This window comes from Acinonyx jubatus, chromosome A2 (genome assembly GCF_027475565.1).
Source record: "Acinonyx jubatus isolate Ajub_Pintada_27869175 chromosome A2, VMU_Ajub_asm_v1.0, whole genome shotgun sequence".
Classification (NCBI taxonomy): Eukaryota; Metazoa; Chordata; class Mammalia; order Carnivora; family Felidae; genus Acinonyx; species Acinonyx jubatus.
In genome coordinates this window covers 6,372,220-6,394,982 of record NC_069383.1, presented here as the reverse complement: position 1 = coordinate 6,394,982, position 22,763 = coordinate 6,372,220, and the positions used below count along the sequence as shown (strand labels likewise).

Sequence of the window (22,763 nt, the reverse complement as noted above, 5' to 3'; positions counted from 1 at the left end):
TTAACTTTAAAGTTTAAAAGCTTAGCTTAGAATCCAGTGAAGTTTTTTATATTCTAAAATAAGACATTACAGAATTATAGTCATAAATTACTGACATTTCTTCAAAGTTATTATAAAATCCCTTGATACTAAAAAAAAAAGAAAAAAGAAAAAAGAAAGAAAAATAACGCCTGGGTGGCTCAATTGATTGAGTGTTGGACTCTTGATATTCTCTCTGGTCATGATCCCAGAGTCGTGCGATTGAGTCCCACATAGGCTACACGCTGAGCATGGAGTCTGCTTAAGATTCTCTCTCTCTCCCTCTCTCTCTTAATCTCTCTCCCTCTGTCCCTCTCTCTTTCTATCTCTCTCTAAAAAAAAACGAGGGGCTCCTGCGTGGCTCAGTCAGTTGAGCATCCAACTTCACCTCAGGTCATGATATCACAGTTCATGAGTTCGAGCACCAAATCAGGTTCTGTGCTGAAATCTCAGAGCCTGGAGCCTGCTTGGGATTCTGTGTCTCTCTCTTTCTCTACCAAACCCCTGCTCTAGCTCTGTCTCTCTCTGACTCAAAAGTAAATAAGTATTAAAAATTTTATTAAAAACTTTTTTTAAAAAATGATCATATGATTCAGTAATGCCATTTCTGGGTATTTATCCCAAGGAAAAAACACTAACTGGAAAAGTTATCTGCATTCCCATGTTTATTGCAGCATTACCTACGATAGCCAGGATATGGAAACAATCTAAGTGTCCACTGATGGATAAATGGACCGAGAAATCATGGCATATATACACAATTGGATATTAGTCATCCATTAAAAAAAACCCAAATCTTACCATTTGCAAAAGCATGGATGGATGTCAAGGGAATTATGCTCAGTGAAATAAGTCAGACAGAGAAAAACAAGTACTCTACCATCTCCCTTATATATGGAATCTAAAAAATAAAAAACAAGACAAGCTCACAGTTACAGAGAACAGGTTGATGGTTCCCAGGTTGAGGGGATTGGTGAAACCTGGGAAGGGATCAAAAGATAACAGATAAAATAAAATGAATATATGTTATGACAATATACACATATATAGGCTAGTGGGAAATAGCAAGACTTGCTGGATATATTTTTCAATTGATGATTAAATCTACTGAAAGGAGATGAATCTTATTTTATGTAAATTAAAATTCAATGAAGCTGAAAAATTGCAGCACTTTAGTACAATTGGATGCATTTAGGATAATCCATCATGGTAGATTTACATCATTTTTTTTAAGTTTATTCATTTATTTTGAGAGAGAGAGGGAGAGAGAGAGGGAGAGAGAGAGAGAGAGACAGAGAGCATGAGCAGGAAGGGGCAGAGAGAGGGAGAGAAAGAATCTCAAACAGTCTCCAGGCTGTCGGTGCAGAGCCCAACACAGGGCTTGAACTCACAACCCATCAGATCATCACCTAGGCCAAAATCAAGAGTCTAACTTTAAAATCAAGACGTCTAGCGCACTGAGCCACCCGGGTGCCCCAACATGATTTACAATCATCTAAAACTGGCTACAAGCTCTCATCCTACCTGTGTCCGTGCCCCGTTATGATATGAATTTATAACTTTTCTCATCCACAGATGGAGTCTATTTCTGCATCTTTGGGAGCTCAAAGCCTCAAAGGTTTTGCATTTTGCCTTTTGACAATATCTGCTTCTTTATGCATTTCTTGTCTCTGTTTTATAATTTGACACCTTTTTTCAACCCATGTCCTCCCTCTCATGAATTTGAAAATATCTGTAACACTTTATTAGAAATGACATAGTAAAGAGAAGAAAGGATGATTCCTATGCACCTCACAGCTCAGTCCCCAGGAAGTCTGTAGTCTACAATCCACATTGGCCCAGTTCCCAGAACTTTCTCACAAGAACAAGCACGGTTGTTGTCAATTTACCGGTGCACAGCCACACTTCTTTCTTGTCTTCACCACAACCATTTCCTGCTGCATCTCCTTCTGGTATTGTCTTCCGGTGACATAGGATTGTGAGCACCTCACAGCACACAAGACTGAGGTGCAAGGTCCATACCCCCAACCCAGCTCTGCAGTGGAAGCTTGCAGCATTTTGGTACAATTGGATGCAATTAGGATAATCAGTTGTGGTAGATTTACATGATTTTTCAAAGTTAATCATTTATTTTGAGAGAGAGAGAGGGAGAGATAGAGAGCGTGAGCAGGAAGGGGCAGAGAGAGCAATCTACAAACTGGAAGAAAATGTTTGTGAGTCACATATCAGATAAAGAAAGAACTTGTGTATATACTTGATAAAGATCTGACAAAGAATAGAATGTGTCAAGAACTCTGAAAATTCATTAATACAAAGACAGTCCAATTTAAAATAGAAAATACAAACATTTTCCACATAATTAAATTATGTATACACCAGTGAAACCATCATAACAAGCAAGATAGCGAATGTATCCGTCAGCCACAAAAGTTCTTCATGCACCACTCACCTGCCCCTGTCCCTTAGGCACCATTTATGTGCTCTGCACAATATGCACAGCAAACTGTTCCTGATGTGAACATTTGAGTGGCCAGACCTATATTCAGAGTTTCAGGTCCTTAAGGAGAAGGTTTTCTTACCATCAATGCCACCTTCTGCAACATGGTAATTGTTGACCCCAAACCCCAGAGAATGCAGTCCAACTTAGGAAGAATTTCAGATAATCAAGATACTTCTTAACAGGAAGTAAGAACTTCAGAACAATTGCCTCAGATATTCCACTTTGTATTTTTGTTTATAAACATAGACGATGCTGAAAATAAATAAATAAAATACAATAAAATAAACATAGACCATTGTTTTAAAAACGTGCCAGAAATTATGCAACCTTACATCCACATTCACAAATGATTACAAATGCACTCTGGGTTGTTGTTCATGGACTATGTGCACAGCACTTTGGCAAATGATCGCTGGCTCTGGAATATGCATCTTCAGGGCTCATCACTCAAAACGTCTCTGAAACTCTCTCAGCAGAGTCGTCTTCAGAGTTCAAGGCGACAATGGAAGACAAGTCTCTAATGTGTAGCTTCTTTTTGCTTCCAAACACTAGCATGCTTTGGTCACTCACCCTATTTACCAGATTGAGATTGTCAAAAATGAAATTCATTCTCAAAAGACCAAGTTGTGGCCTCTAAGTGTACTCAGAAATTTAGCCCCAGCCACACCACAAGCTTGCCGGCAAAGTTACCCACACAGATGTAAAGATCATGTCCATTCACTGCTGTGCTCTCTTGACCACCTGTCCTCTCCTCGGACGCAAGGATGTGGACACTCCTTGGCACAGATTTTTAGCTGGTCAAGTCTTGGGTCTGATTGACCTTGAATAAGTAAGGCCCAGGGCCCAGAGGGACCCTGACCCACCTGAGATATTGGAGGCCTTACTCCACCTCTCTGAATCTCTAGATTCTCTGTGATTTACATATAAATGTCCCTCCCTGGTGGGATGTAGGAACTTCCTGTCAGTTCTCTGCATGAGCAAAGTGCCTGTCACCTGGATTCCCAGTGCTACACTCATAAGAAACACACACCTCAGTTACAGGATTAGGATGGGCAAGATCTTGGAGTTCTTCTCTACTGGAATCTCCTCTCCATCAAAGTCCTCCTATGTGCAACTATGTGATTAAATAAGAGGGATGTCACAAGGACAGGGAGAGAAGGCACTTATTCTTTCCTCCCATCGGCCCTTCACACTGGCTCCATCCATGCCACCTGAAGGAAACCTTACACAGGTTCTGCCTTAAGCAAAAACCTCTCCAATCACTATTGGTCACATTCATGTACTCAAATCATCTAGTGTAATAATCACACTCTCAATTTCACTGAGGGGTGGGGCGCCTGGGTGACTCAGTCAGCTGAGCGTCTGACTTCAGCTCAGGTCATGATCTCGAGGTCCATGGGTTTGAGCCCCACGTTGGGTTGTGTGCTGACAGCTTGGAGCCTAGAGACTGCTTCAGATTCTGTGTCTCCCTCTCTCTCTGCCCTGCCCCTGCTCATGCTCTCTCTCTCTCTCTCTCACACACACACACACACACAAATAAATAAACACTTCAAAAAATTTTCAGGAGTTAACATGGCAGAGAAGTAAGGGAATCTGAAGTTCCCTCGTCCCTCAAACACAGAAGTATTGAGGCGAGAAGGCTTGAAATCCAGGAATCCAGGCTACAGAGTGACAGAAACATCTCCAGGGGCCCATGGGGACAATGTGATGGGCCATAGATGCATGATTTCAAACTGGGAGAGATAAAAAAGGCAGCGTAGGAAAGGAGGGGAGGGATCCCCTTCTGCAGAAAGACAAAAGAAAGCGAAAGAGAGGTTGCAGAAGTGGAAGGTTGTATTTGGACAAGAGATTAAACATGGGTTGGGAACAGACAAAATGGAGAAAGAACCAATTTTTAACTACAGGGCTTTCTCCGGCCTCTTTGTGTACCCGGGGAGGAGGGGAGCCAGCCCAAGCTCTGTAGCCAGCTCCCAGGCACAGGTGGAGAGAGCAATCCCCTCCCTTGAGTGCTGTGGGAAGAAGGCAAATAGCGATTCCAAGGACAAAGGACACTGGAGGAACCCCCGCCATGCAGAGGCCCTTTGTGACGATACCCTGGAGTGACAGTACGCCAGAACTGGGTCAAGACCCATAAGAAGCTATTAAAACACATAAGGGACAGAAAACTAGGCAAAATGATGAAATGGAAGAATTCTCGTCAAAAGAAACTCCAGAAGGAAATGACAGCTAGAGAATTCCTCAAAACAGATATAAGCAATATAACTGAGCAAGAATTTAGAATAATAGTCATATTGCTGGGCTTGAAAGAAGCATAGAAGACAGAAGAGAATCTATTGCCACAGAGATCAAGGAACTAAGAAATAGTCACATCGAATTAAGAAATGCTGTAAATGAGGTGAAAAATAAACTAGATGCAGTGACAGCAAGGATGAAGGAGGCAAAGGGTAGATTAAGGGAAGTAGAAGACAAAATTATGGAAAATGATGAAACCAAGAAAAAGAGAGATAAGAACATACTAGACCCAGAGGGGAGAAATAGAGAACGAGGAGATTCAATGAAACATAATAATATCCATATCATAAGAGTTCCAGAAGAAGAAGAAGAAAAGAGAGAGAAAAAGGGAAGAAGGTTTACTTGAACAAATTATAGCTGTGAACTTCCCTTATCTGGGGAAGGAAATGGACATCCAAATCCAGGAGACAAAGAGAACTCCTTTCAGATTTAACAAGAATAGATCTTCTCCACAGAATATCATAGTGAAACTGGCAAAATACAAAGATAAGGAGAAAATTCTGAAAGCATCCAGGGACAAATGGGCCTTAACCTACAAGAGTAGACACATAAAGGTAGAAGCAGACCTATCCAATGAAACTTGGCAGGCAAGAAGGGAGTGACAGGAAATATTCAATGTGCTGAATAAGAAAAATATGCAGCCAAGAATCCTTTATCCAGCAAGGCTGTCATTAAGGATAGAAGGAAAGATAAAGGCTTTCCCAGACAAACAAAACCTGAAGGAATTCATGAACACTAAACAAGTTCTGCAAGAGATCCTTAGGGGGACTCTGTGAGTGGAATGCTGCAAAGACTACAAAGGACCAGAGACATCACCACAAGCATGAAACCTACAGGTAACACAGGCTAAACACTAAATCCATATCTTTCAATAATCACTCTGAATGTAAATGGACTAAATGCCCCAATCAAACACATAACATATCAGAATGGATAAAACAAAACCAAGATCCATCTATATGCTGTCTACAAGAGGTCCATTTTAGACCTGAGGACACTTTCAGATTGAAAGTGAGGGGATGGAAACCATCTATCATACCACTGAAAGTCAAAAGAAAGCTGGGGTAGCCATACTTATATCACACGAACTAGATTTTAATCTAAAGGCTGTAACAAGACATGAAGAAGGGCAATATATCATAATTACAGGGTCTATACATCAAGAAGAGCTAACAATTGTAAATGTTTATGCTCCCAACTTGATTGCACCCAAATAGATAAATCAGTTAATCACTAACATAAGTGATCTTATCGATAGAAATTCTGTAATTGGAGGAAACTTTAATTCTCCACTTACAACAATGGACAGATCGTCTGGGCAAAAAAAATCAATGAAGAAACCATTAAAACCCTAGAGGAGAAAACAGGCAATAACCTCTTTGACCTGAGCCCCAGCAATTTCTTGCTCGACCCATCTCCGAAGGCAAGGGAAATAAAAGAAAAAATGAACTCTTGGGACCTCATCAAGATAAAAAGATTCTGCACTGCAAAGGAAACAATCAACAAAACAAAAAGGCAACCAATGCAATGGGAGAAGATATTTAAAAGTGACATATCAAATAAAGGGTTAGTATCCAAAATCTATAAAGAACTTACCAACCTCAACACCCAAAAAAACAAATAACCCAGTGAAGAAATGGGCAGACAACATGAATAGACACTTTTCCAAAAAAGACATCCAAATGGCCAACAGACACATGCAAAGATGTTCAACGTCACTCATCATCAGGGAAATACAAATCAAAACCACATTGAGATGCCACCTTACACCGGTCAGAGTGGCTAAAATTAACAACTCAGGAAACAAAAGATGTTGGCGAGGATGTAGAGAAACGGTAACTCTCTTGACTGTTGGTGGGAATGCAAACTGGTGCAGCCGCTCTGGAAAACATTATGAAGGTTCCCCAAAAAATTAAAATGGAACATCCCTACAACCCAGCAATAGCACTACTCAGAATTTATCCAAAGGATACAGGAGGGCTGATTCACAGGGGAACATGTACCCCAATATTTATAGTAGCACTTTCAACAATAGCCAAATTATGGAAAGAGCCCAAATGTCCATCAACAGAAGAGTGGATAAAGATGTGGTTTATATATACAATGGAATACTATTTAGCAATGAGAAAGAATGAAATCCTGCCTTTTGCAACAACATGGATGGAACTGGAGGGTATTATGCTAAGTGAAATAAGTCAGTCAGAGAAAGACAGATGTCATATGTTTTCACTCATATGTGGACCTTAAGAAACTTAACAAAAGACCATGGGGGAAGGGAAGGGAAGAAATAATTTCAACCAGAGAGGGAGGCAAACCATAAGAGACTCTTAAATACAGAGAATGAACTGAGGGCTGATGGGGGGTGGTGGAGGGGGGAAAATGGGTGATGGGCATTGAGGAGGGCACTTGTTGGGATGAGCACTGGATGCTGTATGTAAGTGACGAATCATAGGAATCTGCCCCCAAAACCAAGAGGACACTGTATACACTGTATGTTAGCTAACTTGACAATTTATTGACAATTGTCAAGTTAGCTATATATATATATATATATATATATATATATATATATATATATACAAAAACTTTTCAAAAAATATTGCTAAAGGGTAAATCTTCTACTGTCCCTGGCATCCCTGGCATGTGCCTGCTCCCAGAGAAGAACCTGCAGTGTAGACAGGGCTGCTTAGAGCTCTCCCCACGCTGCCATTCTCCTCCTGTCCTTGCCTTGGCTCTGATTCTTCATGGGCTGGAGAAGAGGCAGAAACACTGAAGATGAGTCAAGTGTAGTCTGGCCTTGGTGGGGGGACAGTGGCAGCATTCTTAGTGGCTCTTTTCCCCGTGGAACACTGTTAATAGCCTTCAGAGTCTCCTCTGGGAATCTGAAATCATAAGCCCAACAGAAGGCCACTCTCTCCTCTCCCATCACTTGCTTCAACGTCTGCTCCTAGTGCCAGACTTCCAGAACTCTGATGCACATACAAGCTGCTGGGATCCCTGCTGGGCCCCTGGGCAAGTCCCCTTCAAACTGGCTTTGGGTGCCTCCCTCCATGTGGCCCCATTTGATATATGAAGAACACATACTTTTGCCCCCCTGTTAGTGAAAGTTCTGACTACGTCCAAGACCTCCACCACCATGGGTATTCTGCTCCCTCCACAGAGCAAAGCAACAACCTTCATGTATCCCATGACCACCAGGCAGCAAAGCCAAGCTCCGAAGGACAAACAACAAGTCTCTTAATGTACACCACCCACACCCCTCTGGCAGTATCAAACTCCAGAGGCCGCCTCACTAGGTTTCAGGAGAGAGAGAACCTCCATCTCTCTGCACATGGCACGCAGAGACGATTCCCTGTGGGGCCTCCCTTATATAGTCATACGGTTACACCTGGGCCACCCTCTGCCCTGGGGAGACGATTCTGCCACAGATGAACTCCAAGAATTGGCCAATACTAATTTGTCATTGTCCCTATAAATTAAATGTTCTCGTTTAAAAAGTCCTTTCCTCTTGGGATGCCTGACTGGATCATTTGGAAGAGCATGCGACTCTTGATCTCATGGTCACGAGTTGGAGCCCCATGTTGGGTGTAGAGATTATTTACATGGTAAAACCTAACAAAAGGTCCTTTCCTCTTGACCCCTTCAAATATCTATGAAATTAGTTGAAGGACTAAACCTCACAAAACTGGTTCTTGCTTCTTCCTTTGGGCATCCTATATGGATCTTCTAGCATATACCTTTGAACTGCGGGGTATTGGCAATTAGTAAAGATTCAACTGATATTAAGGAAGATATTTATGTTACCCCGAGCCTTTGATATAGCCTTCTGACCCATTAACTTTTACGTTCATGCAGGTCATTTACATTGGACCCTAACTTTGACATCTGGTATTGAACTTGTCACAAACCTAACTGAACACTGTTGCTCCTGACTCTATCCTTCCCCTGAAAATCTTACCTGTCACCCTGAAATTTCCTGTTTCTGAATAGATGCATGACCATCGTACCCATCACCCACATGGACACATCATACACATCCTTCACAGTAGACTTCATACACTAAATCTTTCCTTAGGTCTTCCTCTATAAATCCTAATGTAAATGCCCCATCATGAGTCATGACGATCACATATTTCAACAAAGGGGATCATGCACACATTAAACGCTGGAAATTCCACAGTCTTCAGCACTGAAATAGAACCACATTCAGAGAAAACTGGAATATAAAATATGTTAAGAGAAGTGAGTGAGCAATATTTTGATTGTCAAGTGAAGAGATAATGATTTATTTGATTTACTCGTTGTTTCTCTGGTTATGTCTTACCTTCCAAAAAAGAATCTAAGGTTGGGAGAAAAGAAATCAGCTTACATAAGCTGCACATTCAAATGGCCTGAACACAGGTTAATTGTATTAAGAATGCTTCTGCATATCTCTGGGGGAAAATATCTTTTAAACGACTCTGAAATGAAAAAGGGCAGGGCAGGAATACTTTGCTCTCTAGACATACTATCACACAGATGAGTCACTTGCAAGGAAGTACTTTTGAACATAAGAAGTGCATGATGGCAAAGCGTACTTTGGTCTCACTTTGTCATTTGACACATGTTTTCTCAGGAGAGGATTTTTTCTTCCGTGTTTTTACTGCATTCTGAATACTTGTGATGAATCTTAGAATGAGCGTGTATTTAGAATCTTAAATTTTCCAGAGTTAATCTCTAATCCATCTCCCGAAAAGTCACTGATATGGTAAATACTCTCAGTCATGTTCACAGACAAAACAAAGGACAAATAAAAATTCTAATAATTTGGATTTTGGATGTCTGCAATCCTTGGGAGTAACTGAGAGTCACCCATCTAAGTTTGAAGTGTCTCTATTATTTTAGCAAGACAGAACCTTTCATCTACTTACTGCAAATGTCACAGAATGGAAGGGTAAGGAGAGATTTTTCTGGTGTCAGCAAACAAGCACTGGAGGGAATGAAAAACCATCAACAACAATAAAAATGTTCTGATAGAGAACTGCGTACCGTAAGATTTATCAATCAGATTCTCACAGGAAAAAGATAGTCTGCTCTCATTAGGTACTTGGAGAAAGTGTAGAGAAGGGGCCTCTTACACACTGTGGACACAGGGAATTTGGAAACCACAGGGACGGTGATAGTATTGATAAGAAAATTAAATCCCACCTGAAGGGGTGAACGAACACTGGAATTCAGAAGAAGAGTTGGGTAGAAAGGCCACCAAGGGAGGAGCTGTGACCTTTGGCGTAGGACTGCAGTTAGTCAGAGATGGCCCTGCAGAGATAGAGGTGGGAGAATGGATACCCCAGCCTTGCTTTTCTACTTCCACAGGGCCTCTGACTTGGACTTCCCATTGGCCAGCCAGGCAGAAGTCAGAGAGCAAGAGATCCCACCGATGTAGTGCAAATAGATCAGCCTCAGAGGGCAAAGAGCTAGGGTGAAGTGTGATTCTGCAGAGGCAAAAAAAAACTATGTGGCCCAGATGGGATTTTTCAGATACAAGTGGAGACATTTTAAGTTACGAAGGTCCCTAAAACAGAAAAGAGAAACACAATAAGAGAATCCTGTGACTTTCAGGTCTCCATGAACCACAGAACAATCTTTCCAGAAAAACCTGGTACCTCCCTAAAAAGTACTTGTGACCATGCAGTGCAACGACACATGTGACCAGTGGTTCAGACACTTAACATGTGCAGGATTTCTGATTTGAATTTTCCTGAGTCTTTGAACTCTATATGCCATTGCCTGATTATGCCAACTTTGTGTGAAGAGGGACAGGTGGCAAGGGGAGGCGGTAGGGACTGAGAGCTGGGAAGAGGCTTCATTCTGGTTAGTGCTCGCTGCATAACAAACCATTCTGAAGCTCAGTGGTTAAAAACAAAACCCATCATTTATTTGTTCTCATAAAGCTGAAATTTGGGCAGGACTCAATGGGAATGGATCATCTTTGCTTTCTGCAACTTCGTCTGAGATGGCGGGGTAGCCAGAGGGCCCACTTCTGTGTTGCCTCACTTGCATGGTGTGCAAGTTGGTCTGAGTCACAAATGAAAGGTGAGCTGGGAAGTGGGCCAGTGACTTCAGGCCCTCTGCGTGGGGGCCTCTCAAGAGGCCACCTGGGCTTTCTCACAACATGACAGTCAAGTTCCAAGGGCAAGAACCCCAACAGGGCAAGGAAGCATTGCCCACATGTAACCTTAGAGTCACAAGGTGTTGCTTCAACCATCTGCTATTAATTGAAACAGTCCCAGATCTGCCCAGTTCCAAGGTAGAGGACACAGGCCCCGCAACTCAGTGGCAGGAGTAACAGGGTCAGATTAAAGGAAGAATAAGTAGAAGCTACTGTCACAGCTATCTATGGAAACTACAATCTACCACTATCGCAAATCATCATAAATTCAGAAGAAAAAACGAAATGGTCTTTACTACCAAAACATCTGCCATATTTTTGAAAGCATGCTCATAATCCCATTTGAACCATCTCTAAATAATTCCATCCCAGCTTCTTCCCTGATATTTTTTATTTGTTCAGCATACTTCATATTTAGCCATTTTATTTTTTCCTCCCGTTCTTCCTGTGATTTATCAGCATATTCCTTTTCTACTAGTTTAATTTCATTATTTAATTGATCGGTGTAGATCTTCTTCAGGTATTCTTCCCGTTGCTTCAGCCTCTTCTCTGTGTCCTTGTAAATGGCATCGGTAAAGTAAGCCCCTCCGTTGCTCCGCACCATCTCCTCTATCAGCTCCACCAGCTCCTGCACTTGAGCTTCCTTCTCGGCCTCTGAAGCTCTGTTGTTGAAGGCACAGTAGCGGTTCCCACACTCGCTGATGATGTTTCTTAGCTTCACATCTGAATCTGCTAAGAAGTCACTCAGGCTCTTCTCCTCCAAGATATCTTTGTGAGTGAGCAACACGATCATGTGCTTCAAGGCTGGCTTCCCAAAGACAGTCTTGATCAATGCCACGGTCTTCTGCTCTTCCTCCGTGTAGCGGCCCACCTGGAGGACCAAGATGATGGCGTGGGGCCCAGGACAGGAGTAGAGGACACACTGGCTGAATTCCCTGCATGTGGTATACAGGGTCTCCTTGGGGTCAAAGAGCCCTGGGGTGTCAACAACAACAAGTTTCCTCCCCTTCCATTCCTTGGATGCTTTTTGACACTTGGGAGTGACAGCATGGGCAGCAATTCTAGAGTCAAAGACTCTACTCCCCAGGATGGTGTTGGCCGTTGCGCTCTTCCCACTTCCAGTTTTCCCCACCAGAATAATCCTCAGAGTGTTGTCCTGAGGATCCGCCATGTCACTACCAGGAGTCTCTGTGGTGTAAAGGAAAGGAAGGAGAAGAAAAAGAGTCAAAGAAGGTAAGTGGAAAGAATCACCTCGCTCTTATGACCTATGTATTCCTCTCTGAAATCCTGCAGTAGTCTACTATCCATGTAGGTCCCATAAAGATAGAATAATGAAACAATTCAATCACCATGGAAAAACAACAAAGTAGTTAAAGAGTTCCCCTACAAAAGAGTATCAGGTCCAGATGGTTTCATGGGGATCTCACTTACCCTTTCTTAAACTATTCCTGATGACTTAAAACAGAAGGAAATCTTTCCAGTTCTTTCTATGACATAAATATTATATTGATCCCAAAGGCTAACAAAGATTTAACCAATAAATAAAGCTACAGACATGTCTCATTTGCGAATACTACCTCAAAAATCCCAAATAAATTGTCAGACACTAAAAAGTAATACCCCACAATTAAATGTGATTTATTTGAGAAATAGTAGGGTGGTTGAATATGAGAAAATGGATTGTTACAACACATCCCGTTTAGTAGATTTAAGAAGAAAAATACTTTGATGCAGAACAGACATTTCCCCAAATTCAACGCTATTTTAATAGATACTTCTTTAATGTGATTTTATAGAAATATAAATTGTAAAAAATTTGTCACCATTTTTTTCTCTGCAGCTAAAATAGTTGACTATAAATTTCATTTGGATGAATGAAGAAAGAAAATTAGCCTGTAGAGTCAACAAAGAGAAGAACGATGAGGGAGGGCCAGCTGTACCAGATAGTAAAATATTTTAGCCCCTATAATTAAGGCAGTAGGACATGTGTGTGAACAGAGACAGAATGGAAAACAAAAACAGACAATTCAGAAATAGACCAAATTGGTCTACTATATTCATGAGTATCCAGTTCAATTGTATCGTAAGGCATTTATCTTCCGTAAGACAGCATCTCACAGCAATGGGGAGAAAGATGGACTAATAACCAGCATTGGGATAACTACAAAACCACACAGAAAAAGACAAAACTGCACCCACATCTTCATGCCATTCACATGCTAAATACATTAGAAACATAATACTAAAAATCAATCCACCTAAATACTAGAAGAAACTCAGACCAATCTTTTGTAACCTAGGGGCGGGGCAACTCTTTCTAAGATTTGAAAGGTTGTAAGGAAAAGGATTCATACATCTGACTACATAAACATGTAAAAGACCATGGGAGACAACGAACACCACGGACAATTAAAATGCGAATGTCAGACTATATCAAAGAGGGTTAATTCTCCTCTTATACAAAGAATACTTAATACAGAGACAAATGTCCAATAGCTCAATAGAAAATGAGGCAAGATATATGAATAAACAGTTGAAAGAAAAAAAAGAAATGTCAATGCTTCTCAACTATGTAAAAATATATGAACACTCACTTAAAGTAGAGAAAAATAAACCCAACATAGGAAAAGAAAAAAAGTAAATATAACAAATTAAAATTACACTGAGATACTATTTCTCCACTTACAGATTTGGCAAAAGTGCAAAAATTTGCTGCTATAATCAGTCGGTAAAGGTTTAGAGGAAACAGGTTCTCTTCTCCACGGCTAATGAAATTTAAAAACAGTCTAAAACCTACAGGGGAGAAATTAGCAATATCATACAAATTACATATACATTTATTCTTGGATTGTGAGTCCCAATTTTAGGATTTATGCCTGTAGTGGTCAAGGGCAGGTCACCCCTAAACGTGCAACTTTGGCATACTATTTCATATAAAAGTACCTTAAGATACAGACTATATTGGAAGTTTACTAAGACCCTCTTCTGTCCCCCTGCAAGCAGGAAAAAAATCTCCCGTGTAAAAGGTGCCCTTCCTGTCGCAGGAGGTAAAGAGACACTCATATGTCCAGGGATGGGAGATTTAGAGCCAAGAAGACTGTATAAACAGCCCACTACTTTCTACTAATTTACTCCTCCAGCCCAAAGTCTCTTTAGAATTCCTGCCTAACAGATGCTCCCAAAGTTAAGTTTTCCTTGTTTTGTCAATCCCTCACAGATCCATCGTCTCTTTGCCTAAAAAGTATAAAAACTGCCTGCCTTGATCATCTCTCTTGGTCTTAGTTTCATTACTGAGCATCTGTGCACACTGCTTTTTTTTTTTCTCTTGTTAATCTGCCTCAAGTGAATGTAATTCTTAGTGCAGCTGGAAGACCTTGAAGGGTAGAGGAAGAAGTTCCCCGTCCTTATATCCCAGAGCTACACTGACAAAAACACAGGAAAAGATTAGGCATATTTCATTCTCTGTGTCACTATTTGTAGTAATTAAAGACCAAAAATCTACCAAATGCCCACTAGTCTGATTGAATAAACCAAGGTACATACACACAGCGATGTATTATCCAACTGTAGAAAGGAATAAGAAATACCTCTCTATGCCCGGATGGAGAGATCTCCAGGATATTTCATAAAGCAAAAAAAAAAAGGCAAAGTGAAGAAAATAATATTTAGTTTACTGTCATTTCTCTAATGGGGAGGAACATGAACTGTAGGTACAAAATACAACATATAATTCATGCACATGAAAAAGCAATGGCACATCATCTGAACCGTCACCAAAAAAGTTACTGACAGAGGGATGGGAGGAATAAGGCGGGGGACAGGGTAGAAGCTGGAAACTGCTTTGAATATACTTCGATTTCATAGATTTGTCTTGAAAGCATGTACTTCCTTCTTTTTGAGGGTTGGAATTACAGCTCTTTTCCTTTATGAAATACCTACATGTGTACCTGCTGCTGCTGGCTGACATACATTCAAAGAGGATTTTTCATTTCTACAAAAAAAAGCTGAACACGAATACAGCGTTCCGCATTTGTTTTACAGCCAGTTGAGCTAATGGAGAGGCCGAGTGGGCCCTTATCCACGCCAGCTGCCAATCACCTTCCCCGGGAACCTCACACAGGGGTTCACTATCCAGCCAACAGAGCTGTGAGCCAGATGAGCGCGTGGGCTTTCTCTCAATTGAATTTGTGCATCTGTTAACAAGTTGTGTCTAAAAGTATCAAAAACACATAAGGGAGGTTATTTGGGGGAGATCTGGGAATGCGCACCCTTTTTCCATGTACATTGATAGTAATTGCTTCTCTCCTTTATGTCATTTTGTTTCATAAAGGATTTCATAGGAACATTCTGCTTGCGAATAGTGAGGAATATCTGTAAATATCTTACATAAGTATAAACAAAAACTATATTTTAAGATAACTGGTAAAAATCAAAAGCAAATGAAATACATAGTATTTGGAGTAATAGACAAACCACACAAAGAATTGGTCCAAGAAACTTGAAAATGCAGTTGCTTCATTGGCTATTGTCCTAATGGAATAGAGTGTAAGGCCAAATAGGGGGAAAAACGTCAAGAAAATCTTAAATTGTTTTCAGGAATCCTGTCCTATTCTTAGCTTTTTGTGCACATGTGTACTTTTGAAGCCCAAGGACAAGACCAGTGGCAATGAACACCCTTAGCGCCCATACTGTGCCCTTCAAATGCCATTTCCCACCAAAAACATTAGGACTCTTAGGAGAAGGTACCGATTCCAGATCTGGGCCAAGAAATGTGCAAGTGGATCCTAGACTATCTAGTCATACTAGAAATTGAGGATTCTATCAGAAACTACTCAGACTGTGGGATGCCTGGCTAGCTCTGTCAATACAGCATGCATCTCTTGATCCCACGTTCATGAGTTCTAGCCCCACATTGGGTGCAGAGATCACTTTCAAAAAAAAATGTTTGTTGGATCAGATGGACTTCACAGATATATTTAGAACTCTGCATCCCAAAGCAACAGAATATACTTTCTTCTCAAGTGCACATGGAATATTCTCCAAGATAGATCATATACTGGGTCACAAAACAGCCCTTCATAAGTTTACAAGAATTGAAATTATACCATGCATACTTTCAGACCACAGTGCTATGAAGCTTGAAATCAACCACAGGAAAAAGTCTGGAAAACCTCCAAAAGCATGGAGGTTAAAGAACACCCTACTAACGAATGAGTGGGTCAACCAGGCAATTAGGGAAGAAATTAAAAAATATATGGAAACAAACGAAAATGAAAATACAACAATCCAAACGCTTTGGGATACAGCGAAGGCAGTCCTGAGAGGAAAATACATTGCAATCCAGGCCTATCTCAAGAAACAAGAAAAATCCCAAATACAAAATCTAACAGCACACCTAAAGGAAATAGAAGCAGAACAGCAAAAGCAGCCTAAACCCAGCAGAAGAAGAGAAATAATAAAGATTAGAGCAGAAATAAACAATATAGAAACTAAAAAAACTGTAGAGCAGATCAACGAAACCAAGAGTCGGTTTTTTGAAAAAATAAACAAAATTGACAAACCACTAGCCAGGCTTCTCAAAAAGAAAAGGGAGATGACCCAAATAGATAAAATCATGAATGAAAATGGAATTATTACAAACAATCCCTCAGAAATACAAACAATTATCAGGGAATACTATGAAAAATTATATGCCAACAAATTGGACAACCTGGAAGAAATGGACAAATTCCTAAACACCCACACTCTTCCAAAACTCAATAAGGAGGAAATAGAAAGCTTGAACAGACCCATAACCAGCAAAGAAATTGAATCAGTTATCAAAAATCTCCCAACAAATAAGAGTCCAGGACCAGATGGCTTCCCAGGGGAGTTCTACCAGACGTTTAAAGCAGAGATAATACCTATCCTTCTCAAGCTATTCCAAGAAATAGAAAGGGAAGGAAAACTTCCAGACTCATTCTATGAAGCCAGTATTACTTTGATTCCTAAACCAGACAGAGACCCAGTAAAAAAAGAGAACTACAGGCTAATATCCCTGATGAATATGGATGCAAAAATTCTCAATAAGATACTAGCAAATCGAATTCAATGGCATATAAAAAGAATTATTCACCATGTTCAAGTGGGATTCATTCCTGGGATGCAGGGCTGGTTCAACATTCCCAAATCAATCAACGTGATACATCACATTAACAAAAAAAAAGAGAAGAAACATATGATCCTGTCAATCGATGCAGAAAAGGCCTTTGACAAAATCCAGCACCATTTCTTAATAAAAACCCTTGAGAAAGTCGGGATAGAAGGAACATACTTAAAGATCATAAAAGCCATTTATGAAAAGCCCACAGCTAACATCATCCTCAACGGGGAAGATCTGAGAGCTTTTTCCCTGAGATCAGGAACACGACAGGGATGTCCACTCTCACCGCTGTTGTTTAACATAGTGGTGGAAGTTCTAGCATCAGCAATCAGACAACAAAAGAAAATCAAAGGCATCAAAATTGGCAAAGATGAAGTCAAGCTTTCGCTTTTTGCAGATGACATGATATTATACATGGAAAATCCGATAGACTCCACCAAACGTCTGCTAGAACTGATACATGAATTCAGCAAAGTTGCAGGATACAAAATCAATGTACAGAAATCAGTTGCATTCTTATACACTAATAATGAAGCAACAGAAAGACAAATACAGAAACTGATCCCATTCACAATTGCACCAAGAAGCATAAAATACCTAGGAATAAATCTAACCAAAGATGTAAAAGATCTGTATGCTGAAAACTATAGAAAGCTCATGAAGGTAATTGAAGAAGATATAAAGAAATGGAAAGACATTCCCTGCTCATGGATTGGAAGAATAAATATTGTCAAAATGTCAATACTACCCAAAGCTATCTACACATTCAAAGCAATCCCAGTCAAAATTGCACCAGCATTCTTCTCGAAACTAGAACAAGCAATCCTAAAATTCATATGGAACCACAAAAGGCCCCGAATAGCCAAAGTAATTTTGAAGAAGACCAAAGCAGGAGGCATCACAATCCCAGACTTTAGCCTCTACTACAAAGCTGTTATCATCAAGACAGTATGGTATTGGCACGAAAACAGACACATAGACCAATGGAATAGAATAGAAACCCCAGAACTAGACCCACAAACGTATGGCCAACTCATCTTTGACAAAGCAGGAAAGAACATCCAATGGAAAAAAGACAGTACTCTTTAACAAATGGTGCTGGGAGAACTGGACAGCAACATGCAGAAGGTTGAAACTAGACCACTTTCTCACACCATTCACAAAAATAAACTCAAAATGGATAAAGGACCTGAATGTGAGACAGGAAACCATCAAAACCTTAGAGGAGAAAGCAGGAAAAGACCTCTCTGACCTCAGTCGTAGCAATCTCTTACTCGACACATCCCCAAAGGCAAGGGAATTAAAAGCAAAAGTGAATTACTGGGACCTTATGAAGATAAAAAGCTTCTGCACAGCAAAGGAAACAACCAACAAAACTAAAAGGCAACCAACAGAATGGGAAAAGATATTTGCAAATGACATATCGGACAAAGGGCTAGTATCCAAAATCTATAAAGAGCTCACCAAACTCCACACCCAAAAAACAAATAACCCAGTGAAGAAATGGGCAGAAAACATGAAAAGACACTTCTCTAAAGAAGACATCCGGATGGCCAACAGGCACATGAAAAGATGTTCAACGTCGCTCCTTATCAGGGAAATACAAATCAAAACCACACTCAGATATCACCTCACGCCAGTCAGAGTGGCCAAAATGAACAAATCAGGAGACTATAGATGCTGGAGAGGATGTGGAGAAACGGGAACCCTCTTGCACTGTTGGTGGGAATTCAAATTGGTGCAGCCTCTCTGGAAAGCAGTGTGGAGGTTCCTCAGAAAATTAAAAATAGACCTACCCTATGACCCAGCAATAGCACTGCTAGGAATTTATCCAAGGGATACAGGAGTGCTGATGCATAGGGGCACTTGTACCCCAATGTTTATAGCAGCACTCTCAACAATAGCCAAATTATGGAAAGAGCCTAAATGTCCATCAACTGAGAATGGATAAAGAAATTGTGGTTTATATACACAATGGAATACTACGTGGCAATGAGAAAGAATGAAATATGGCCTTTTGTAGCAACGTGGATGGAACTGGAGAGTGTGATGCTAAGTGAAATAAGCCATACAGAGAAAGACAGATACCATATGGTTTCACTCTTATGTGGATCCTAAGAAACTTAACAGAAACCCATGGGGGAAGGGAAGGAAAAAAAAAAAAGAGGTTAGAGTGGGAGAGAGCCCAAACATAAGAGACTGTTAAAAACTGAGAACAAACTGAGGGTTGATGGGGGGTGGGAGGGAGGGGAGGGTGGGTGATGGGTATTGAGGAGGGCACCTTTTGGGATGAGCACTGGGTGTTGTATGGAAACCAATTTGACAATAAATTTCATATATTTAAATAAATAAATAAATAAATAAATAAATAAATAAATAAATAAAACAAAAAAAATGTTTGGATCTTACCAAAAGGACTACAGGGCCAACCTGAAGAGGCTGACTGGACAGAGATGGGGTAATTTGAGTATCAATGAGAATAATAATTTCAATGGATTAAATTCATCAAATATGTTGAAGTTCATGAATTCATAACAATACCAACATCGCGAAAGAAGTGAAGTGTTCTCTTTGGGGTATGCTAGGAAATGATGTCATCAGTCTTAATATGGACAAAAAAGATTCAAGCATTCCTTTTGTCTTATTAACTACACCTTATGGAAATGAAAGTATGATTCAGGGGAACTTTCTTTTTAAAGGATTATGCCATCTAATAAATGAAGAAAGAATGATAGAATTATGATATTATAATTTGCCACCGTTAATGAAACAAAGTTACTCTAGGCTATCATTACTGTCTGCTACATTACAGAAAGAGATAGAAGAATATATGAGCTGCCTTCTGATGGACGTTTACAACTGCACCTATGAAATATTGCCACCCAAATACCCAAGCAAGCCTTCATATGATCAAGCCTCTCCTTAAATTTAAATTTATACACAACACGGAAACTAGAAGAACATGTCATATGACGTCTTGAGGATTTAATGAGCAAAAAGTACACTGTCCAATTCTCTTGGAAAAAGGACCAACCATTTCTTAACCAAAAACATTTTACAAAAAGAAACAGGAAGGTGAAAACTTATTTCTCAAATTAAACTTAAGAGATATGAAAGAATCGAAATTTATGAACCCGTATTTGGAGCTGATTTCAGTTTTAAATTCTAGGAGACAATCTGGGAATTGGTCTACACCTGGTAATATTTTAAAAATTCTAATTGCTTTTTGAACTCTGATTATGGTATATTTTAATGACCTTTATCTTCCAGACATACATATGTAAATAATTACTGATGAAGTGATAAAATTTTTAGTATTCTAGTAAATTAATAGTTTTTAGTTTTCTAATGTTTAAAGTTTATGTATGTATGTATGTATGTATGTATGTAATTTCTACACCCAGCATGAGACTCAAACTCACAACCTTGAGATCAAGAGTCCCATGCTCTTCCCACTGAGCCAGATAGGCGCCTCCACTCTAATTTTTGAAATGAGGAGACTGATGTGGCTCAGAAATTCTGAGAAAGTTGCCCAAGGTCACTGTGCTAATGGGCTTTGGGCAGAGAAGGGATCCAATGCAAATTATGTCTGACCCTACACTCATGCATAACTCTTGCACGCTCTGGTCTCTTCTTGGTTCCTTCTCAGGCCCTTGATTCTACATTTTTGTTTACATTGGATCAGAAATAGATCATGGGAGGCCAGGGGAGGTAGATCACTCTCTGTCCAGAAACATGAACTGGTAGCAACCCTGGAATTAGGGAAGGCAACCAAAGGGCTTCACGCACATTTGTTTTCTATAGAATAGCTCATTCTCTCCCCATGGCACCCCTTCCTTACCTCCTCTGTTACACTGTCGATCACACCATTTCTCTCTTACATGTTGGAAAGGACACAGCCAGCTGAATTCTAGACTTCTTGTCCCATTTGTGACCTGGGTATCCCGGGGAATTTGATAAAACCACACACACACCATCTGGGATTCAGATTTTCTTTCAGGAAAAAAGAGAGATTGGGAGAGACTGGTCTCTAAATAACCTTCCAGCTCTAAAGACCTGCCTGGAGGACACGAGTTTCCCACGAAGGGAAATGGATGGGGTGTCAGGCAGCACTCACTCTCTCATGACAGCAACTGATGGAAGATATGCTGTTCAGCAAGTTTGTCCTGGTAAATATGAGATGTGTGGACATAGGCCAATCAATCTCCTTACTCCCACTCTTCCTCCCCCAGGACCCCTGTGGCAGCATTTTGTTTGCTGGGCTGCTGGCACGGTACTTGGTCCCCTCTCAGACCAGGACCCACACCCATGCACAGCCCTGTGTCCTGAGGCCCCTCCCGGGTCTATTGCCCTAGGCCAGGCTCACCTTCTTTTGAAGGAGCTGAGTTCCCCATTGTTCTCCAAAGAATCTGTTTGAGCTGCTGCTTTTGCTTTCACTGTGAGGAAAAAGTGTTTGCACCCTTTAAATCTCTGAGACAGGAAGCTCAGATTGGGTGGAGCTAGTGAAGGAACTATTTGGCTTTAAAGAGACAGAAATATTGCCCTATAATTGGAGGAGTCCTTTAGTTTTACCAAGGTGTAAGCTTTTTCTCCATGTGCCTGCTCTCACACCAAATTTTCCAAACCTATATTTGTTGTTTGGGGTTATACTGGTGGATCCCAAAGGCCCTTATTACATGACACAAATCATGCATACAGAGCCAGGCATGGTGTTGGATCATCTTCCCTGCATGGAGTGGGTGACTCTGGGTGATTCTAGGAAGAAGGAACTCAAATATGTGGGTAGATATGTCCAAATTTAGAACCTGAGATACTTCCCAGTGATTGTATCATATGGGTTTTCATGATAGTCTTTCGTGAAGATCTCAAGTTACTCATTAAAAATTTACCAGCCTTCAGGTACAAAGCCAAGAGTCTAAACCATTGGGAGCCAAGAGAAAAAAAAGGAAAATGTGGCCTGGAAAAAGTCTTCCAATGACCATACACCTTCTCTGGTTTTCTTCATATGGTTCTTTCAAGCCCCAAAATATGCATGACCTGACAAGAAAAGATGTACCCAGGGAGGAGATAAAACTTTCCCCTACAACCTTCCTACTTTCCTCTACCCCAGACCCAGGCACAGGTAGATTTTCCCAGATTAGCCAGTGCATCCATTACAACCTACTCTGGGAACTTTGAGATGATAGACAGATGGTCAAACCTCTCATGGTTGACCAGCTGTTCCAATTGTCTCTTGCATCATCATAAAACTATAATGTTCTTGATTATACATTTTTGTTCACTACATTGAGACATGGGATTAGTTGATGCTCACACTTGAAGGTGGGTACTAAGAGAACTAAACGTGGCAGGAAGCAGTGGACAATGGTGTGGCAACCCATAGAGGGAAGCAGCTAGATTTGGAAATTATTGTACTAATACTATATTATTGGTCCATATCATTAGACCAGTTATTAGTGCTAATGACTTGGAGGGCCCCAGGTAACTGTTTTCCAACTTGCAATAAAGACACAGACCGGGACCATCTATGTAATTTGCAAAGTCTGGCACAAAAGGAATATGCCAGGCCCTTTGTCAAAAACAAAAAAGAAAATTAAGAATTTCAAGATGACATCAATAGAACAGTAAACCGTTCTAAGTACAGGGCCCTGTGCAACGGCACA

The 22,763-nt window shown here is 40.5% G+C and overlaps 1 protein-coding gene across 1 annotated transcript in view; it reads right to left on the bottom strand.

Annotated features, from left to right (window-relative positions):
* LOC106984198 (uncharacterized) overlaps positions 1 to 13,638 on the bottom strand; it is a 32,075-nt gene extending 18,437 nt beyond the window's left edge. The window contains 4 exon segments of the mRNA XM_053217780.1: positions 9,866 to 9,930; positions 10,354 to 10,361; positions 11,258 to 12,146; positions 12,683 to 13,638. Coding sequence (XP_053073755.1) covers positions 9,866 to 9,930; positions 10,354 to 10,361; positions 11,258 to 12,146; positions 12,683 to 12,701 — 981 coding nt within the window. The 5' untranslated portion in view covers positions 12,702 to 13,638.
* Positions 13,639 to 22,763: the final 9,125 nt, after the last annotated feature.